Source organism: Phaeodactylum tricornutum, chromosome 13 (assembly GCF_000150955.2).
Source record: "Phaeodactylum tricornutum CCAP 1055/1 chromosome 13, whole genome shotgun sequence".
NCBI classification, from domain to species: Eukaryota; Bacillariophyta; class Bacillariophyceae; order Surirellales; family Neidiaceae; genus Phaeodactylum; species Phaeodactylum tricornutum.
This window is the reverse complement of record NC_011681.1, coordinates 105,434-125,013: the sequence shown is the minus strand read 5'-3', so window position 1 is coordinate 125,013 and position 19,580 is coordinate 105,434. Positions and strand designations below refer to the sequence as shown.

General features: G+C 52.7%; 6 protein-coding genes across 6 annotated transcripts; 2 read left to right on the top strand and 4 right to left on the bottom strand.

Moving 5' to 3' along the window:
- Positions 1-33: 33 nt before the first annotated feature.
- RPN6 (regulatory proteasome non-atpase subunit 6) lies at positions 34-1,290 on the bottom strand (the record flags this gene model as incomplete). Its single annotated transcript, XM_002181450.2, has 2 exons — positions 34-519; positions 559-1,290. 2 exons carry the CDS (start codon positions 1,288-1,290, stop codon positions 34-36), a joined length of 1,218 nt encoding a protein of 405 aa, XP_002181486.1.
- A 2,331-nt stretch (positions 1,291-3,621) lies between these two features.
- PHATRDRAFT_37425 (predicted protein) lies at positions 3,622-8,547 on the top strand (the record flags this gene model as incomplete). The annotated part of the gene is made up of 3 exons (XM_002181626.1): positions 3,622-3,811; positions 3,863-4,579; positions 4,745-8,547. The coding sequence occupies 3 exons, from the start codon at positions 3,622-3,624 to the stop codon at positions 8,545-8,547; spliced, it is 4,710 nt and encodes a 1,569-aa protein (XP_002181662.1).
- A 1,634-nt stretch (positions 8,548-10,181) lies between these two features.
- Positions 10,182-11,485, bottom strand: PHATRDRAFT_47260 (predicted protein; the record flags this gene model as incomplete). The annotated part of the gene is made up of 2 exons (XM_002181449.1): positions 10,806-11,485; positions 10,182-10,730 (listed from the first exon to the last, which is right to left on the bottom strand). Coding segments are annotated over exons 1-2 (1,194 nt in total), but the record flags the coding sequence as incomplete, so codon positions are not given.
- Positions 11,486-12,581: 1,096 nt separating this feature from the next.
- Positions 12,582-12,776, bottom strand: PHATRDRAFT_8524 (predicted protein; the record flags this gene model as incomplete). Its single annotated transcript, XM_002181448.1, has 1 exon — positions 12,582-12,776. A coding segment is annotated over one exon (195 nt), but the record flags the coding sequence as incomplete, so codon positions are not given.
- Positions 12,777-14,850: 2,074 nt separating this feature from the next.
- Positions 14,851-17,156, top strand: PHATRDRAFT_47259 (predicted protein). Its single transcript, XM_002181625.1, has one exon. The coding sequence runs from the start codon at positions 14,917-14,919 to the stop codon at positions 17,134-17,136; it is 2,220 nt and encodes a 739-aa protein (XP_002181661.1). The 5' UTR covers positions 14,851-14,916; the 3' UTR covers positions 17,137-17,156.
- A 286-nt stretch (positions 17,157-17,442) lies between these two features.
- On the bottom strand, positions 17,443-18,919 carry PHATRDRAFT_54710 (predicted protein). The gene is made up of 3 exons (XM_002181447.1): positions 18,434-18,919; positions 18,180-18,376; positions 17,443-18,073 (listed from the first exon to the last, which is right to left on the bottom strand). Exons 1-3 carry the CDS (start codon positions 18,839-18,841, stop codon positions 17,446-17,448), a joined length of 1,233 nt encoding a protein of 410 aa, XP_002181483.1. The 5' UTR covers positions 18,842-18,919; the 3' UTR covers positions 17,443-17,445.
- Positions 18,920-19,580: the final 661 nt, after the last annotated feature.

Below are 19,580 nucleotides of genomic sequence, written 5' to 3'. Positions count from 1 at the left end.
CTGAAAAGTCCTTCAGTTTACCTAATGAATTCTTTAAATCATCATAGTACGAAGCGCTTTGCTTCGCTCAAACAAACTTGTCACCACTTGATCCATGTTGGCAATTACTTGCAGCCCCTTCTCCATAGCTTCGTCCGGATCCGACTCCTCGTACACGACCAACTGTCCCTTCCCTTGATCTAGAATGCCAAGAAACTTGCCATCTAGGATCATCTGCGAAAGTTTGCGTTCCACGGTCGCCACGGGTAGCTCAATCATCGCGGCAATGTGACTCAATTCCACGCAGCTGTACGGTTCGATGATACGAATAAGATTCGATTCAAGCAGTTGCTCCTGTAAGATATGCAAGTGGTGCTTGATCAACAAGTCTTGTTGCAACTCGTCTGCGTAAGTTTGCAGCACTCGCTCAAATTCTTGAAGATTCCTGTTGGCGGAGGCTGTGGCAATGGCAGACATGGCTTCAACTTCTCTACCGGCATACTTGACGCCTTGTTTCCCCGTCAAGAGTCCCGATAAGTCGACTTCTGCCTTGTTAGTCTTCATGCCTACGGCTCCTTGACTAGAAAGATGCAAGGCAGCTCGTAAAGCATCGAGAATTTTGCACAACAGCATATACTTCAGGGCAGTTGTTGCTTGGGCCGTTTCGTTCATTTGGTCCAATTGTTCGAAGGCTTCGAGAAAGTATGAGTGCGCTGTGTTATAGTCACCTTCTTCTACGTGAATGGTGCCCGACATGGAATCAATTTCGGCTTGGAGCGCGGGCGCAACGTAAATGGCGTTGGCGGCGGTGCGGGAAGCTGTCAAGGCAGCCTTGGCCTTGGGGACGTTGCGTAGCCCAAAGTGTATTTTGGATTCAAGCAAGTGAGTTTCGACAAGCAGGGCCTTATCGTCGAGCTTTTTAAGTTCTGTCAATAGACGATCGCAAAGTTCTAACGCGTCAACGTAAGCACCTCGGTGAAAGAGTATGGTAGCGAGCTTGGCTTCCACGCGTTGTCGCAAAAAATTCCGTTTCTCCGATTCTGTCCAGGCTACAATCGCTCGGGCGACGGATTCTTGCATTTGCAGGGCTTCCGGGGCCGCTTGAATGACAATGTCAAGCATTTGGCGAACAATTTTGGCTGTTTTAGCCTTGGTCATTTGCGCCAAGAAAGTTTGACCAGTTTGACCCGTCAAGAATGAGACCACATCGTCGTACTGTTGAGCCGCACAATAGGCACGAGTCAGGTCATAGACGGCACGCTCTTTTAGCTGCATTGCCTTCGTACTTGTCTTCTCCGTATTTGTAATCATGGGAAGAAGAATAGGAATCCGCGCGGCTCCTTCTGGGGCGTCAGAGGCTCTATCGAGCATATCCAAAAGGTCAGAAACATCTTCTTCTTCTTCGTCTTCAACGACTTTGCTGTCGTGCAACGCAGCTTCATGGGTGGCATTATCTTCGTCGATGTTCATACGTTCCGTCATGATGCCTAGAATGATATGGAACAAAAAATAGCTGACGGAATGAAAGGATTTGCTGACTGAACCACGCGACGAGATTTTCATGGTCGCACGGTACCGAACAGGACGGAAACCCGTGGAATCGCGACGGAGCTGAAGCTCCATTTATCTCGCTTTCACTGGAAGTCATCTGCGTTTCTGTTTTTGTCACATACGACAGACAATTTTCCGTGAATTGCGTTCCGTCGCTGTATTGGGTAGCCTTGCATATATTACCAGTGAAAGGCACTGTCATGTTGTCTTACTGTTAGTAGTATTGCACCTTTTGGTAGCTAGAAAGGATGTATTCGACAATCCAATGTTCGAGTACATTCACAGTCAACCGCACTAGATTATAAGTTTTTTGGGTATATAACCTACAGTGTTTCCGGCTCGTGGGTAACCCTACGAACTCTAAATCAACATGAAAAGGAAAATGAATGTCGTGAGATTCAATGTTAGAATTGGAGGTCTTGCCAGTCTTGTGTAATTCTGTGTACGGAGATCCTTGTAATCTCGCCTTCAAATGCAAGTGCTGCTTTCATGAACCCCTTCTCAAAAAAGGCTCCTTCAGAGATAAATCCTCTTCGCACATGACGAATCATGATTCGTATATATTGTCGGTCTCTCCGCGTCCGTCAGCTAAATTTGTCAATAAGTAACAAGTCGTAAGTCAATCCAAACACCCTCTTTTCGCTATCGTGGCCAACGTCGACATGGGATGTAAAGCACCACGTGCTCCCAAACACATGTGGAAATTGTAACTGCAAGTGCTGATAAAGAGTTGAGTGCATCCATTCTAGTATGTCGACAACGGATCTTTCCCGGAAGTACTGTTTCAAAATTTTATATTTGCTTCGCAGCACACCAAGCAGTACGTTATGACATGTTCAAGATTTGTTGGATTACTGGTAAATTTGATAAATCTATTTGTACAATTCGAAAATCGTCATGCACTGATGCTTTCATACATTAAAAAGTTGAGATATGCAATGAAGAGCCGCAACCGAATTCTTTGTCAGCTATCTGCGCTCACGTTTTTTACCTTTACGAGTTTTCGCACCAAGCGTCTTTCCTTTTGGTTTGGAAATTATTGGTTTCCAATTTCCAAAATTGGTTCTGGATTGCTGCTGTGGTTTGGTTACAGTAGCCAAGGTGCTTGCTTGTGCCTTGTTATTTGGTGCTTGGTTTCGAGAGACAGTAGGAGTAGCAACTGGAGAGGCTTTTCTGTTCTTTTTGTGTTTGGCGCCCTTTCTACTCTTGTCACCTTTGCCTGTCTTGCCTGACTGTCCCTGTCTGCCAGGAGATGAGCCTGGACTACGAACACCAGCCGAGGATTTGCTGCTTTTTGAACTCTCCGATTGTTTCGTACGCATTCCCATACGCTTCCGAGGAGTTGGTGGCACGGATGGGCTCCTTCTGAACGACCGAAAGTCAAAGCGGCGGAAATCAAACCCACCGTATGAGGGACGGCGGAATACAAATGAGCTTCTCCGACATGTTCCCGAGCAAGCGGCCCCGGCGTTGACGTTGGCGCATTTGTCACCCCACAAACAGTCACTAGAGTCGGAACAACGACCCACACCGCACCAGATCTTAGCGCACCGTCCAGAGCACGCACCTTGTGCCGGGTTGAACCCAACGCACACACGTCCCACTTCTGTACAATCCGTGTCCAACGAGCAAGGTCGTCGCGATCGGCTGCTTACGAGAGAGCAATCGGAAGATGGTGGCAATACTGGACGTAGACTAGGCCTTAGGGTGGGGCGAGCGATAGGAGTGGTCGGGACCAGTCGGCTTGGGACAGAAGTAGGGAGGATCAACGTTGGTGATGATGGTTGAAGAAGAGGTGCCCGGCTCGGGCTTACATTCGGTGCAGTGAGTGGCGGTCGAGAGGGCAACTTGCTGGGTGTTGTTGATGATGGTTGAAGAATGGGTGCCTGGCTCGGGCTTACATTCGGTGAAGTGAGTGGCGGTGTCGAGGGCATTTTGCTGGGTGAAACAGTCCGTATGCTTGGAGACATCGATGGATCCGAAGAAGGGTCTTGAGTGGGTCTTTTGGTGGGACCAAAAGTTGGTTCACCAAACGGTACACCAGAATTCGGTTCACTGGGTACATTACTCGGTATATTGCTCGGAAGAGCAATGATTGAAGGTCCTGATGATGGATTACCAGTAGGAGCTGTGGTTGGACCGCGACTCGGTTCCCTGGACGGAAGGGCCGAGGATAGTGCAGTAGGTGTTGCACTGGAGAATATACTAGGCCCGGCACTCGGTACCATAGTCGGCGAAAAGCTGGGAAGCCCCGATGGAACCAGCGTGGGGTGTTGGGTAGGTGCTTGACTTGGACCCGAACTTGGTGCCCCGGATGGTACACTGGACGGAGGTGCACTGGGTGCCGCACTTGGGATTGCGCTGGGTCTCGCACTCGGTGTTGTACTCGGTAAAGAACTAGGAAGCATCGAAGGTGCCGCACTTGGGATTGTGCTGGGTCGCGCACTCGGTGCTGTACTCGGTAAAGAACTAGGAAGCATTGAAGGTGCCGCACTTGGGATTGCGCTGGGTCTCGCACTCGGTGTTGTACTCGGTAAAGAACTAGGAAGCATCGAAGGTGCCGCACTTGGGATTGCGCTGGGTCTCGCACTCGGTGTTGTACTCGGTAAAGAACTAGGAAGCATCGAAGGTGCCGCACTTGGGATCGCGCTGGGTCTCGCACTCGGTAAAGAACTAGGAAGCATCGAAGGTGCCGCACTTGGGATCGCGCTGGGTCTCGCACTCGGTAAAGAACTAGGAAGCATCGAAGGTGCCGCACTTGGGATCGCGCTGGGTCTCGCACTCGGTGTTGTACTCGGTAAAGAACTAGGAAGCATCGAAGGTGCCGCACTTGGGATCGCGCTGGGTCTCGCACTCGGTGTTGTACTCGGTATAGAACTAGGAAGTGTCGAAGGTGTTGCACTTGGGATTGCGCTGGGTCTCGCACTCGGTGTTGTACTCGGTAGAGAGCTAGGCAGCGTCGAGGGTCCCACGCTTGGTAGTGTGCTGGGTCTAGGACTAGGAAAAGCGCTTGGAAGTATCGACGGTGCCGAAGAGGGGTCTATACTAGGTGCCTGGCTTGGACTCATACTTGGTGCCTGACTTGGTTTCATATTTAATGCATGGCTTGGACCCATACTTGGAACTTGGCTTCGACCAATACTCGGTACCTGGCTAACAACAACACTCGGTGCCTGGCTTGGACCCATACTTCGCAACGCGATTGGTACCGTAGACGGCTGGTCACTCGGTTGTGTACTGGGAACCAAAGTCGGGACGGTGGCTGCCGGAGTGGTCGAGGGCTGTGCGCTGGGAAGCGCACTAGGGGTCGATCCCGGAGCTACGGTCGTGGGCGCTGACGGCTGGGCACTCGGTTGTGTACTGGGAACCAAAGTCGGGACGGTGGCTGCCGGAGTGGTCGAGGGCTGTGCGCTGGGAAGCGCACTAGGGGTCGATCCCGGAGCTACGGTCGTGGGCGCTGACGGCTGGGCACTCGGTTGTGTACTGGGAACCAAAGTCGGGACGGTGGCTGCCGGAGTGGTCGAGGGCTGTGCGCTGGGAAGCGCACTAGGGGTCGATCCCGGAGCTACGGTCGTGGGCGCTGACGGCTGGGCACTCGGTTGTGTACTGGGAACCAAAGTCGGGACGGTGGCTGCCGGAGTGGTCGAGGGCTGTGCGCTGGGAAGCGCACTAGGGGTCGATCCCGGAGCTACGGTCGTGGGCGCTGACGGCTGGGCACTCGGTTGTGTACTGGGAACCAAAGTCGGGACGGTGGCTGCCGGAGTGGTCGAGGGCTGTGCGCTGGGAAGCGCACTAGGGGTCGATCCCGGAGCTACGGTCGTGGGCGCTGACGGCTGGGCACTCGGTTGTGTACTGGGAACCAAAGTCGGGACGGTGGCTGCCGGAGTGGTCGAGGGCTGTGCGCTGGGAAGCGCACTAGGGGTCGATCCCGGAGCTACGGTCGTGGGCGCTGACGGCTGGGCACTCGGTTGTGTACTGGGAACCAAAGTCGGGACGGTGGCTGCCGGAGTGGTCGAGGGCTGTGCGCTGGGAAGCGCACTAGGGGTCGATCCCGGAGCTACGGTCGTGGGCGCTGACGGCTGGGCACTCGGTTGTGTACTGGGAACCAAAGTCGGGACGGTGGCTGCCGGAGTGGTCGAGGGCTGTGCGCTGGGAAGCGCACTAGGGGTCGATCCCGGAGCTACGGTCGTGGGCGCTGACGGCTGGGCACTCGGTTGTGTACTGGGAACCAAAGTCGGGACGGTGGCTGCCGGAGTGGTCGAGGGCTGTGCGCTGGGAAGCGCACTAGGGGTCGATCCCGGAGCTACGGTCGTGGGCGCTGACGGCTGGGCACTCGGTTGTGTACTGGGAACCAAAGTCGGGACGGTGGCTGCCGGAGTGGTCGAGGGCTGTGCGCTGGGAAGCGCACTAGGGGTCGATCCCGGAGCTACGGTCGTGGGCGCTGACGGCTGGGCACTCGGTTGTGTACTGGGAACCAAAGTCGGGACGGTGGCTGCCGGAGTGGTCGAGGGCTGTGCGCTGGGAAGCGTACTAGGGGTCGATCCCGGAGCTACGGTCGTGGGCGCTGACGGCTGGGCACTCGGTTGTGTACTGGGAACCAAAGTCGGGACGGTGGCTGCCGGAGTGGTCGAGGGCTGTGCGCTGGGAAGCGCACTAGGGGTCGATCCCGGAGCTACGGTCGTGGGCGCTGACGGCTGGGCACTCGGTTGTGTACTGGGAACCAAAGTCGGGACGGTGGCTGCCGGAGTGGTCGAGGGCTGTGCGCTGGGAAGCGCACTAGGGGTCGATCCCGGAGCTACGGTCGTGGGCGCTGACGGCTGGGCACTCGGTTGTGTACTGGGAACCAAAGTCGGGACGGTGGCTGCCGGAGTGGTCGAGGGCTGTGCGCTGGGAAGCGCACTAGGGGTCGATCCCGGAGCTACGGTCGTGGGCGCTGACGGCTGGGCACTCGGTTGTGTACTGGGAACCAAAGTCGGGACGGTGGCTGCCGGAGTGGTTGAGGGCTGTGCGCTGGGAAGCGCACTAGGGGTCGATCCCGGAGCTACGGTCGTGGGCGCTGACGGCTGGGCACTCGGTTGTGTACTGGGAACCAAAGTCGGGACGGTGGCTGCCGGAGTGGTCGAGGGCTGTGCGCTGGGAAGCGCACTAGGGGTCGATCCCGGAGCTACGGTCGTGGGCGCTGACGGCTGGGCACTCGGTTGTGTACTGGGAACCAAAGTCGGGACGGTGGCTGCCGGAGTGGTCGAGGGCTGTGCGCTGGGAAGCGTACTAGGGGTCGATCCCGGAGCTACGGTCGTGGGCGCTGACGGCTGGGCACTCGGTTGTGTACTGGGAACCAAAGTCGGGACGGTGGCTGCCGGAGTGGTTGAGGGCTGTGCGCTGGGAAGCGCACTAGGGGTCGATCCCGGAGCTACGGTCGTGGGCGCTGACGGCTGGGCACTCGGTTGTGTACTGGGAACCAAAGTCGGGACGGTGGCTGCCGGAGTGGTCGAGGGCTGTGCGCTGGGAAGCGCACTAGGGGTCGATCCCGGAGCTACGGTCGTGGGCGCTGACGGCTGGGCACTCGGTTGTGTACTGGGAACCAAAGTCGGGACGGTGGCTGCCGGAGTGGTCGAGGGCTGTGCGCTGGGAAGCGTACTAGGGGTCGATCCCGGAGCTACGGTCGTGGGCGCTGACGGCTGGGCACTCGGTTGTGTACTGGGAACCAAAGTCGGGACGGTGGCTGCCGGAGTGGTCGAGGGCTGTGCGCTGGGAAGCGCACTAGGGGTCGATCCCGGAGCTACGGTCGTGGGCGCTGACGGCTGGGCACTCGGTTGTGTACTGGGAACCAAAGTCGGGACGGTGGCTGCCGGAGTGGTTGAGGGCTGTGCGCTGGGAAGCGCACTAGGGGTCGATCCCGGAGCTACGGTCGTGGGCGCTGACGGCTGGGCACTCGGTTGTGTACTGGGAACCAAAGTCGGGACGGTGGCTGCCGGAGTGGTCGAGGGCTGTGCGCTGGGAAGCGCACTAGGGGTCGATCCCGGAGCTACGGTCGTGGGCGCTGACGGCTGGGCACTCGGTTGTGTACTGGGAACCAAAGTCGGGACGGTGGCTGCCGGAGTGGTCGAGGGCTGTGCGCTGGGAAGCGTACTAGGGGTCGATCCCGGAGCTACGGTCGTGGGCGCTGACGGCTGGGCACTCGGTTGTGTACTGGGAACCAAAGTCGGGACGGTGGCTGCCGGAGTGGTCGAGGGCTGTGCGCTGGGAAGCGCACTAGGGGTCGATCCCGGAGCTACGGTCGTGGGCGCTGACGGCTGGGCACTCGGTTGTGTACTGGGAACCAAAGTCGGGACGGTGGCTGCCGGAGTGGTCGAGGGCTGTGCGCTGGGAAGCGCACTAGGGGTCGATCCCGGAGCTACGGTCGTGGGCGCTGACGGCTGGGCACTCGGTTGTGTACTGGGAACCAAAGTCGGGACGGTGGCTGCCGGAGTGGTCGAGGGCTGTGCGCTGGGAAGCGCACTAGGGGTCGATCCCGGAGCTACGGTCGTGGGCGCTGACGGCTGGGCACTCGGTTGTGTACTGGGAACCAAAGTCGGGACGGTGGCTGCCGGAGTGGTCGAGGGCTGTGCGCTGGGAAGCGCACTAGGGGTCGATCCCGGAGCAAACGATGGAGGAAGACTTGGTGTGTCACTGGGTCCTGCACTCGGTCTATTCGTCGGGACCGGGGATGGCTCTTCCCTTGGTGTGTTGCTCGGTCTTTCACTGGGACGCTTGCTTGGTACTAGACTTGGGATAGTAGAGGGAGCTTTTGTTGGCTGTGTACTAGGTTTCTCGCTAGGAGCTGTACTAGGCTTCTCGCTCGGGACGACGCTGGGTGTATTCGATGGAGTGGGCGAGGGCTGCGAACTAGGTCTTTTACTGGGGAACCCAGTAGGTACCGAGGTCGGATCACCGGACGGTGCAGACGATGGCCTGTCGCTTGGATTTCGGCTTGGGAGTACACTCGGTATACTCGATGGAGCAGCGGATGGTTGCTGACTCGGCTCATTACTGGGTACAGAGCTCGGTTTACGCGACGGCTTCGACGAAGGCTGAACACTCGGTAGTGTACTAGGTTGTACGCTGGGATCCGTTGGAGACAGCTCTCGCCTTTTTGTCTCATCTCGCTTAGTACAACTTCCTGAGCATGGCTCTACTACATTGATCATTTCGCATTGTTCGATGCCAATGGCACAATTGTCGTCAGAACTGCAGCGACCGCTTGGGCAGCCTGTTGTTATTGGATTCTTGTGGCCGATGTCACTACAAGTACCAATACAAGTACTCGTCGAATCTGGACTGTAGGTTGCCTCCAATATACCGCCTTGACAAATGGCATTCCCTTCACAGTCAATGTGAGAATTGCAGTGTCCGAGTTCGCAGGCGCAGTTCTTGGTGCATATTCCTGCCAATAAGCTGCTTCCTCGATTCACGGTTTCCACCCCGCCCCTCAGAAAATACTTGTGCGGTTCTGAATGCTGGCATATTGTATATTTGCCGTCTAGGGAGCAGGCAAAGGCTGTCTCGCAGGAAGACTGCAGACATGGCGTACAGATGGCATCATGATTGCATCGCCCTCGCGCGCAACCGGAGTTTCCATTTCCACAGCTTAACCCAAAGAAGTCAGCTCCCACGGCTGAAGCGGCTTGCACCAAGCCACAAACTGCGCAAAGGAACAGCACAAAGGCATGCGAGTGTTTGCTGCCTTGGGTGCGCATGGTGTTCGGATTTCTACTGGACAACAAAAAGCTGTCTGCATCAAGATTCCACTAATATGTGTAAAAAGCTTTTCCGATATGAATGAGCATGCCAGCTTTTGAGGTTCGCTGTAAGAGTATTGACAGGGTGTTTTTAATGGTCATTTGTTGATAGTCACGTAATTTTTTAATATATTGAACAGTCATTGGGCCCTTTGTTTGCCTATCGAGGATTAAAAGCTCTGAGGTGTTTCGTCCCAATTCAATATAATTGTTTTACTCTTTCAAAGATAAATACGTTTTGTTCGTCGAAGATGGAGCCTCCAATTATTAAATGCTAGGATTTACGACAATTGAACTAGCTTTGTATCGTTGTTACTTAATACTGAAGGATCTTTACATTCACGCCTTGTGTTACAATTCCTTCGAAATCCCGAATATATTTTTCGTTTCTTTGTAAACTCTGACGTCTTCTTGTCGTTGCTTCGACAGGTCTTTTCGGTAATGAGTTGTCACAGGCGATACGAAATAAATATATTCATTTCTTCCAACCATAATGCATCACAGTCACCTTGGGCTTGCTTCGCTCTAACAGCAAAAAAGGATAGTGCGCGACTATTGGTATTCTAATTTGTATTTCCAAAGAAAAATATTAACATCCAGTGACGCCGTGAGTTTGATTTTGCTTTGATCATTCATGGCCAAACAACATCTTTTGACTCCCCAACCACAGAATCAACGCGACCTCTGTACTTTCCATGCATGAGATTGGTGGTATCGATCCACCGAGCTTTATGAAATGGTCCGGTGTCTTTAGGTTCGTTCAGATTTTCTGCCTTTGCGGGCTTTGACAGTGAGTTTGCTGGCCTTCGGTTTAGACATTCTTGTCAATTTCCATTTCTTCGGATTCGTTCGAGATTGCCGTTTTGTTCTCACCGTGGCAGCCGAAGCGCTTTGTAGTGCCAGTGCTTTTTGTGCTTGGCTAGAGGACGAAGTCGAAACGGTGGAGGCGGAACTAGATTTGCTCTTCTTCCGATTCTTGGCAGCCTTTGAGGCTTTCTTGCGCTGTCGGTTATGTTTCTTGCCAGAAGGGGCCGGTCCGGTCGGACTTCTTCCAAATGACGGTAAGACAATGCGGCGAAAATCGAATCCATTGTATGAGGGGCGACGAAAAGCAAATGTATTTTGGCACTTTCCAGAGCAAGCAGTCCTGGCGTCGCCGTTCGCGCATTTTTGACCCCAGGAGCAGTCCTTAGACTCAGAACAGCGACCTACTCCACACCAGATCTTGGCGCATTGTCCAGAACAAGCACCTTGTGTTGGGTTGTATCCCGTACACACACGTCCGACTCCTGTACAATCACCGTCTAACGAGCAAGATCTTCGTGATCCGCTGCTTTTGAGAGAACAGTCAAAGGAGAGTGGCAGTACTGGACGCAGAGAAGGCCCTTGGCTGGGAGAAGCGATAGGTATGGTGGGGAGGAACTGGTTTGGGACAGAGGTTGGGAGAACCAACGTTACTGGTGATGGTTGAAGAATGGGCGTCTGGGGTGGACTTACATTTGGGACACTGAGCGGTGGTCTTGATGGCGGTTCGCTGGGCGACACTGTTGGCCTTCGAGTGGGGGAAGTACTAGGAAGCATTGTTGATCCTGGAAAGGGGTCTGGGGTAGGTTCTTTGATGGAACCGACACTTGGTGATTTGGACGGTACATCACTCAATGGTTTACTGGAAATATCACTTGGAATGGTGCTTGGAAAAGAGCTAGGCTGAGGAGACGGTCCCGAGGTAGGATTTCCACTAGGAGCTTTGCTGGGACCAAGACTTGGTCCAGTCGACGTATGACCAGACGGCAGTGTACTAGGAGCCTCACTAGGTGTCGCGCTTGGAGGAAAGCTGGGAAGCGCCGACGGCACCAAAGTGGGTTCTTGGCTAGGTACTTCACTTGAATGAAGACTCGGTACTGCTGATGAGAGACTCGACGGGACGAGACTTGGCGCCACGCTCGGCAGAGTGCTGGGCTGATGAGACGGTCCAGAGGTGGGATTTCCACTAGGAGCTTTGCTTGGACCAAGACTTGGTCCAGTCGACGGATGACTAGACGGGAGTGTACTAGGAACCTCACTAGGTGTCGCGCTTGGAGAAAAGCTGGGAAGCGCCGACGGCACCAAAGTGGGTTCATAGCTTGGAAAAAGACTCGGCATTGTTGATGGGAGACTCGACGGGACGAGACTTGGCGCTACGCTCGGCATTGTGCTCGGCAGAGTGCTGGGCTGATGAGACGGTCCAGAGGTGGGATTTCCACTAGGAGCTTTGCTTGGACCAAGACTCGGTCCAGTCGACGGATGACCAGACGGGAGTGTACTAGGAACCTCACTAGGTGTCGCGCTTGGAGAAAAGCTGGGAAGCGCCGACGGTACCAAAGTGGGTTCATGGCTTGGATGAAGACTCGGCGTTATTGATGGGAGACCAGAAGGCACGAGACTTATAATCGCGACCGGACTTTGTGATGGAACCTCTAGGGAAATAGAAAATGGGGCTGAGGACGGCAGCTTGCTTTGACTTGTGCTTGGTAAGGAGCTTGCTATCTCACTTGGTACAGAAGTAGGAACATCTGACGGTTCAAAGGATGATTCTACACTTTGTGCCATTGTCGGAGACTGCGATGGAACCGCCCCCGTTACGGTGAAAGGGGCTGAGGACGGCAGCTTGCTTTGACTTGTGCTTGGTAAGGAGCTTGCTATCTCACTTGGTACAGAACTGGGAACATCTGACGGTTCAAAGGATGATTCTACACTCTGTGCCATTGTCGGAGACTGCGATGGAACCGCCCCCGTTACAGTGAAAGGGGCTGAGGACGGCAGCTTACTTTGACTTGTGCTCGGTAAGGAGCTTGATGTCTCACTTGGTACAGAACTGGGAACATCCGACGGTTCAAAGGACAACCGTATACTCTGAGCCATCGGAGACTGCGATGGCTCTGCAGACGTTTTAGTGAAAGGGGCTGAGGACGGCAGTTCGCTTTGAATTGAGTTTGGAAGGGAGCTTGCGATCTCGTTTGGTACAGAGCTTGGAGAATCCGATGACGCAGCCGTTGGGGTGGTAGTCGATACGCTGCTCGGGGATGAGGTCGGAATGGCCGACGGAGTTGCTGACGGCTCTACGCTTGGGTCGCGGCTCGGGAAACTGGTTGGAAGCACACTGGGTGATGTGCTTGGATTTTTGGAGGGCTGGAAGCTTGGTCCACTACTTGGAATTTCTGTAGTGGCAGTTGTCGGATCTGTTGATGGAGCAAACGACGGAGGAAGACTTGGTGTGTCACTGGGTCCTGCACTCGGTCTATTCGTCGGGACCGGGGATGGCTCTTCGCTTGGTGTGTTGCTCGGTCTTTCACTGGGACGCTTGCTTGGTACTAGACTTGGGATAGTAGAGGGAGCTTTTGTTGGCTGTGTACTAGGTTTCTCGCTAGGAGCTGTACTAGGCTTCTCGCTCGGGACGACGCTGGGTGTATTCGATGGAGTGGGCGAGGGCTGCGAACTAGGTCTTTTACTGGGGGACCCAGTAGGTACCGAGGTCGGATCACCGGACGGTGCAGACGATGGCCTGTCGCTTGGATTTCGGCTTGGGAGTACACTCGGTATACTCGATGGAGCAGCGGATGGTTGCTGACTCGGCTCATTACTGGGTACAGAGCTCGGTTTACGCGACGGCTTCGACGAAGGCTGAACACTCGGTAGTGTACTAGGGTGTACGCTGGGATCCGTTGGAGACAGCTCTCGCCTTTTTGTCTCATCTCGCTTAGTACAACTTCCTGAGCATGGCTCTACTACATTGATCATTTCGCATTGTTCGATGCCAATGGCACAATTGTCGTCAGAACTGCAGCGACCGCTTGGGCAGCCTGTTGTTATTGGATTCTTGTGGCCGATGTCACTACAAGTACCAATACAAGTACTCGTCGAATCTGGACTGTAGGTTGCCTCCAATATACCGCCTTGACAAATGGCATTCCCTTCACAGTCAATGTGAGAATTGCAGTGTCCGAGTTCGCAGGCGCAGTTCTTGGTGCATATTCCTGCCAATAAGCTGCTTCCTCGATTCACGGTTTCCACCCCGCCCCTCAGAAAATACTTGTGCGGTTCTGAATGCTGGCATATTGTATATTTGCCGTCTAGGGAGCAGGCAAAGGCTGTCTCGCAGGAAGACTGCAGACATGGCGTACAGATGGCATCATGATTGCATCGCCCTCGCGCGCAACCGGAGTTTCCATTTCCACAGCTTAACCCAAAGAAGTCAGCTCCCACGGCTGAAGCGGCTTGCACCAAGCCACAAACTGCGCAAAGGAACAGCACAAAGGCATGCGAGTGTTTGCTGCCTTGGGTGCGCATGGTGTTCGGATTTCTACTGGACAACAAAAAGCTGTCTGCATCAAAATTACGCAATCTGTGGGAAAGGTGATGAGATATGGGATTCGACAAATAGGAAGGAGGAATATTGGTAGGGAGTATTGAATTTAAAGGTCATTATTTTGCACGTGGTCGTGGATATGCGATCATAAGTTAAAAGAGACATTTGGCCCTGTGCTTAATTAAAAGGAATATTTTGACTCATCTTCCTTTCGACTCTAGTGATTTACAGTTAATATTAACCGATTTGGCACGATCTTGACTGCTGTAGCAAAAAGACCTACTAGACAAATCGGACTTTGCTGTACTGCAAACGTATCTTGCCTGCTTCGGCTGGTACCTTTGATTATAATAGTCATCAAGCATAATTTTGAATATTGTTCGCAGTTTACCTGTAGAATATGTCGAACATTGGCATAGACTTTCCCGATTCCTTTTCATACAGTCTGATGAAGTCTTTCTATGAATCGGTCGAGAAACGTTGCATATATAGATTGATTTGTGGAGTCATTTCTTGTTTGATCTTGGGACGCTTCGCCCCCATCTTGCGAGACCGCTCAGCAAAAAAAGGGCCGATTTCTACTCGAAAAGATATTGCTATCGCTATTCCCAGAGATCGTTAGCCTATGAATAGTCTATCATAGTTGCCTGACGGTATTCCTTCCTTGCCTTGGAAAAGCCTAGCTAGAAGAATCGTGTGGCATACTGCATTGGCACAGAGGTCAATAACGTACCGGTAAATCACTGTCAGGTTCTGTCGTCGACGCGATAGACCAGAAATGTCACATTTTCTAAGTAGGGGTGGGGGTCGGTCCTCTCTTACATTAAGATAAACAGTTCGGTGAGGCCATCATCTACTTTATCGAATGTAAAAATGGGAGTTGATGACGAACAAAGTACAGCTACGGAGCGAAATATTACTCTAGCTAGTTGGTACCAAAGATGAGAGGTAGTGACCACCTGATCAACAACAGCAATATGCGTGCCCTTCCAAATACAAGTCGACAAAAAGCTTGCTACGAATTCGATGAGATAAAGCGGTTCCCAAGACTTGATAGTGTCACGGATTGCCATACCTTGCGACAGACAGACGCGCAATGCATCGAACCGAGCTGCAACACCAACCAACATGTTCGGAACACGGTACCGAGAGAGAGTCAAAGAATATTCACAGTCAAGTCAAAAGTAGTTTTACAGTGAGTGTTCCTTTCATGCATCACTTGCAAATCTGAAACGCAATCGGCTGGATTAGAACAGGTAACGCATGACGGTTAAACAAGATGTTGGAAAGGTTGAAGGCGAATACAATCGACCCCGTCGACCAGACGCCGATACTATTGCATACCTACGTTCACTTCCTTTGGATCTTCACGCAGCCTTCGACCAAATTACCGTTTTTCTCGCACAGCCCAACGATACGGAAGAAACCGTAGAGTACCCCCACATGTTGGCTGCAGCATTGTCTGCCATTGACGAAATTCGCAATGAAATTGCATCTTTGGCGGGGGATGAAGTAGCCGCCGAAGCTATCGAAGTATTGGCTCATATTGCTGGGCCACATTCGGAGATCGCGATTCGAAAGCTTCTCTTTGGAACAACGGGATATGCTCTTCACTTATCAACACACCGATATGGATCGCACGTTTTACAGACAATCTTAGAGTTGGCGGCTACGTCGCATTCTGAGATCGATTTGGCTAGTCATCGCGAGGCCCCACCGCTCGACTTGGTAAATGAGGAATTGCCGTCACTGGCCGAACTTCTTTTGCAGATCGTGGAAGAGATTGTCCCCTTTACTGATGACTTGGCTATCCACATCTGTGGCTCACATGTTTTACGGTCACTCGTATGTATTCTTGGCGGAGTCAAAGTTGTTCAACAACCTGGCTCATTCGGGAGCCAAGGACCGATACGCCGAGGAAAGGTGAAGCCGAAACGGAAGAAATCAAAATCTGCTGCGCCGTATGCCAAGGAATCTTCTCAGAGCAATTTACACCAGTATTTGAAATATATATCAAACTCTCGGGTGTCGACGTCCGATGAGAGGATACGAAATTCTCTGGAGCAATTGGTTAGCGCTATTTCTGGCAATCAAGTACGAGAGCCTGGTGATCTGCAACACCTGGCCTGTAATGCAAGTGCAAGCCCGCTCCTCATTGTGATTTTACGAGTACTGACATATTCAGCAGCAGTAGGCGAATGTAAGACGAAAGCTCGGAACCTAGAAGAATCTGGGTCGGAACGAAGAGTAGATCATCATTTGAGCATACTGCAACCGGAGCCCAAGTTCGTCGCTGGATCACAAGCCCACAATTTAGCAAAACGATTACTCTGCTGGCAAGATTCGACTAGCGAACAAAAATGGGCGCCTGATGTAATTTATGGTCTATCCGGGGAAACTCGAGGGTCACACATCCTGGAGACCGTTTTGCGATTAAGTTCGGACGAGTTCTACGAATCCATTCTGGAAGTCGGGGGCTTCCTGTCGAAGCAGAGTCTCCAAGAATTTGTAGAGCACGACGTCAGTAACTTTGTAATACAAAGCGCTCTTGCAACAATTCGAAATGAAAAGCAGGCTGAAAAGTTCCTCGAAGTCGTCGCACCTCTTGTTGTCAATGGCTACGTTATTCGAGGATCCAATCGTCGACGTGGCATTCTATGGCGGTTGACAGAGATGGCAGCTAGGTTCCCCGGAATCCAGAAGGCCACCTTAAAGGTCATTCGCGAAGGCTTCGTTATTGCTGGCGAAGTGCAATCAAAATCCAATGGATTGGTTGGCTGCGTACCCAAGCTTCTGAATATGAAAAAAGCTGAAGAAACCGGCGGACACTTGACTTTGGATGTAGCTGGCACACGGACTCTATTTCACTTACTTCGATTCGAAGCTAAATACTGCGAAGAGGTATTACTTGGTATTGCCGATAAACTTGAACAGGACGACTTGGAACTACTTGCAAAGGATGGTCTCGGAAGCAGATGTATATGGGACGGTGTTTTGGAGGGGCCGGTCCAAGAAGCACACTTCTCTACCGCTTTGAAGCGAATACTGAAGAAGTTACAAGGTCGATGGGTTGGTCTGGCGGCAGATCGTGTCGGCCACCACTCCGTGATCAAACTTTTTCGAAGGCTCGTTGACATGGGAGATAGAGAGAAGCTAGTAGTGGAGCTTTCCGAAGGAATGCATCGTTTGACGGGAAACTCCATGGGACGAAATGTTCTGGATGTCTGCTCCGTCCGGGAATACAACGAAGTCGGCTATAGCGAGTGGAGTAGCATTGTCAAAAAACAACTGCAGAGGGAACAGTGGCTTAAGGATATGGTCGAGAAAGACCTCGCTGATCGAGCTCCAAAGAAGAAACGGGATCGCAAGAGAAAGCGACTTGATAGAGACGCTACGGACAAAAGAGCCCAAAGCAAAGGCGATCTCTCGGTAGATACAATAATGGATACAATTTCTATTCCGACTCGGATAGAAAAAGAATAAGACCAAGATTGCCAAATTTGACAGAAGGTCTTAGCCGACAAGCCTCTTGTGTATTAGCACGATACATAGAGTAGCAGCATATAGTTCCTCTATTCTTTGCAAAATGGAGAAAACGCCGACAAGCCTTTTTGTGTTAGCACGATACGTAGAGTAGCAGTATATAGTTCCTCTATTTTTTGCAAGATGGGGAAAACGACCATTGAAAGACAATGTTGGCATATGCAAAGAACGAAGGGAAGATTTGCAAGTCAGACGTAGCTTTGGATACTTCCGATTAAAAATTGATAGCTTGTCCACATGGCAATCTTACTACGGAATCTGATAAACTTGTTCGATTTTTCCACTCTTCATCAATACGGATCCGTCTTGCGGTTCGTCGTTTCTTCTGCGAGAAGTACTGTACGTTAGACGGCAATTGTAGAGACGAGAATTTTCTTTCGTTCTCATCATCTCGAGTGCCCCTGTAAGGCGCGTTATCTCTCCTTTCAAAATAGGAATGCTGCTGAGAAAGTAGAACGTTTGTTGCCCCCAGTGTGTGTATCCATTTTCGGGGCCCGTCGATAAAAAGGCTGGGTGCGACAGTTTTGGGGCGTCTCTTCCTCCGGCATCGGTGCGACTGCGAAAATCAGCCGTAAACCAACCAGCGATTCCACTGATTGGATTGTTGATCTCGTCACCGTCGATCTCAAAGTCGAAGGCGGAATGCTCGGCGTCCTTGTCGATCCCACGAGAATCTTGCAACGTACAGGTGGTCATGTCGAGTTGTTTGATCATGGCAGGTTCCGCCAAAACCGCCTCAGGGGGTAGTTCGGTCCACCGTGAGCTGAGCATGTGGTACTCTTTTTGCTCGCGGTCAAATTCCTTTTCGAGACAATCCATATTGACGCCGTATACTTGGTTCGTGGTCTGCGCAAACTCGGCCCAATCCGACATGGAGCTGTTGAAAGACAAAAGTGGTGGAGAACAAATTATTTGGTTGAGACGCGGTCTAGACAGCTGCTGGTCCATATGTACACACACACACGTATTCTCGTCCTACGTACCTCCCGTAGTCGTTGGCGGCAGCCTTGCGTTCGTCTTCGTCGTTGACGGGTGCCACAAACATGGTCGTGTGCGAGGGAAACATCAATCCCGTGTTTTTCTTGAGAAACTTGTCACGAGCCCGAATGACCGAATCCAACATGGACTCTCGCAACAACATGTAGCCCATCCATTCGGACACGATAATGTCCACGCAGCGCTGTTTCTGGTCTTGGCCGTCGGGGGCGGGTTCCCAATCCAATTGGTCCTCGTCCACGGGGAGAACGACGTCTTCCACGGACGATTGAATAACCGTCACAATATGATCCACACCGTTGGCTTTCATGACTCGCTCGGCGTGTTTGGCCATGTCCGTGTATTCGATGGCGTAGACCTTGCGCGCTCCGGCCTGGGCGGCCCAGACGGCCAAAATGCCGGAGCCGGTGCCAATGTCCATGACGACCTTGTCCCGGAAGACGTCCTGATTGCCGAGAATGGCACTGTGGTACGCCGCCATTCGATTGTGATCCGCCAACATTTGTTTCTGGTGGTAGAGCTGGGCGTACGAACAAAAGTAGTTGGCGAAATCCGTCGCCTTGGCCTTTTCGTCTCCGTTGTAGGACGGAATCTCGCCTGCGGCAGTGGCGTTGACGAAGAACGGTGTTTCCGGAGCGGACGACGACATGTTGGTGATGCGGAAAAAGGGGCTTCTCGAGATGGGTGTTTTCACAGTCAAGGCAAACCGAGGAGTATGCAAGGCATGCATGGAACACACCACTGTGGATCGGTGAGTGTGACGGAACGGCGTTTTTGGGCGTCGTTTTCCTTCTCGCGACCGACCGACCGACCGACCAAAGAAAGAGATTGGGGGGCGATATTTTTGGATGGTGGTGACGGGTACTCCGGTACTGTCAGATTACAAGCAGGAAGTAGTGCCATCCTAGCCGGAGAATGGCCGATCTCGGATCGAAAGGGGGAAGGGGTTCCTTGAGGAGCACATGCACCCGAATAGTTTACGGGACACTTCTCGATCATGAAACAAGGTAAGGGGCGAGGCACTTTGTCGGTCCAATCTCTGCGCCGACGTTGGATTTTGGATTCTTATGGAACGTCCGTCAGTTGGACATTCGGGGAGTCACAATTCATTCCCCGAAAGGCTTTAGTTGTTGTAGAGTTACATAGGAATGACCAGGTGACCCGATCCCACCCACACCCACATCACTCAAGGACCAAATTGTTTGTTTCGCATCACGACGCGACACGTCCAAGGAGTCCAGTCCGCCCATCCAAAAACCAAACTGTGTGTGTACTGGGGCCGTACCGTACCGTACGGTACCGAGCAATCGAACGAACCTGCGGAGTATGATACAGCTACGCGCGTATATACACTACCGCCATTGCCGTACGAGAACCTAATAACTGGT

Bases quoted from the DNA above. Each gene is read 5' to 3' on its own strand.
- PHATRDRAFT_54710 (XM_002181447.1), bottom strand. From the start codon at position 18,841: ATGTCGTCGTCCGCTCCGGAAACACCGTTCTTCGTCAACGCCACTGCC. The intron at 18,377-18,433 runs GTGGACGAGGAC...GACCAGAAACAG, and splicing joins TGGAAGACGTCGTTCTCCCC to CGCTGCGTGGACATTATCGT. The intron at 18,074-18,179 runs GTACGTAGGACG...GTCTTTCAACAG, and splicing joins GCCGCCAACGACTACGGGAG to CTCCATGTCGGATTGGGCCG.
- PHATRDRAFT_47259 (XM_002181625.1), top strand. From the start codon at position 14,917: ATGACGGTTAAACAAGATGTTGGAAAGGTTGAAGGCGAATACAATCGA.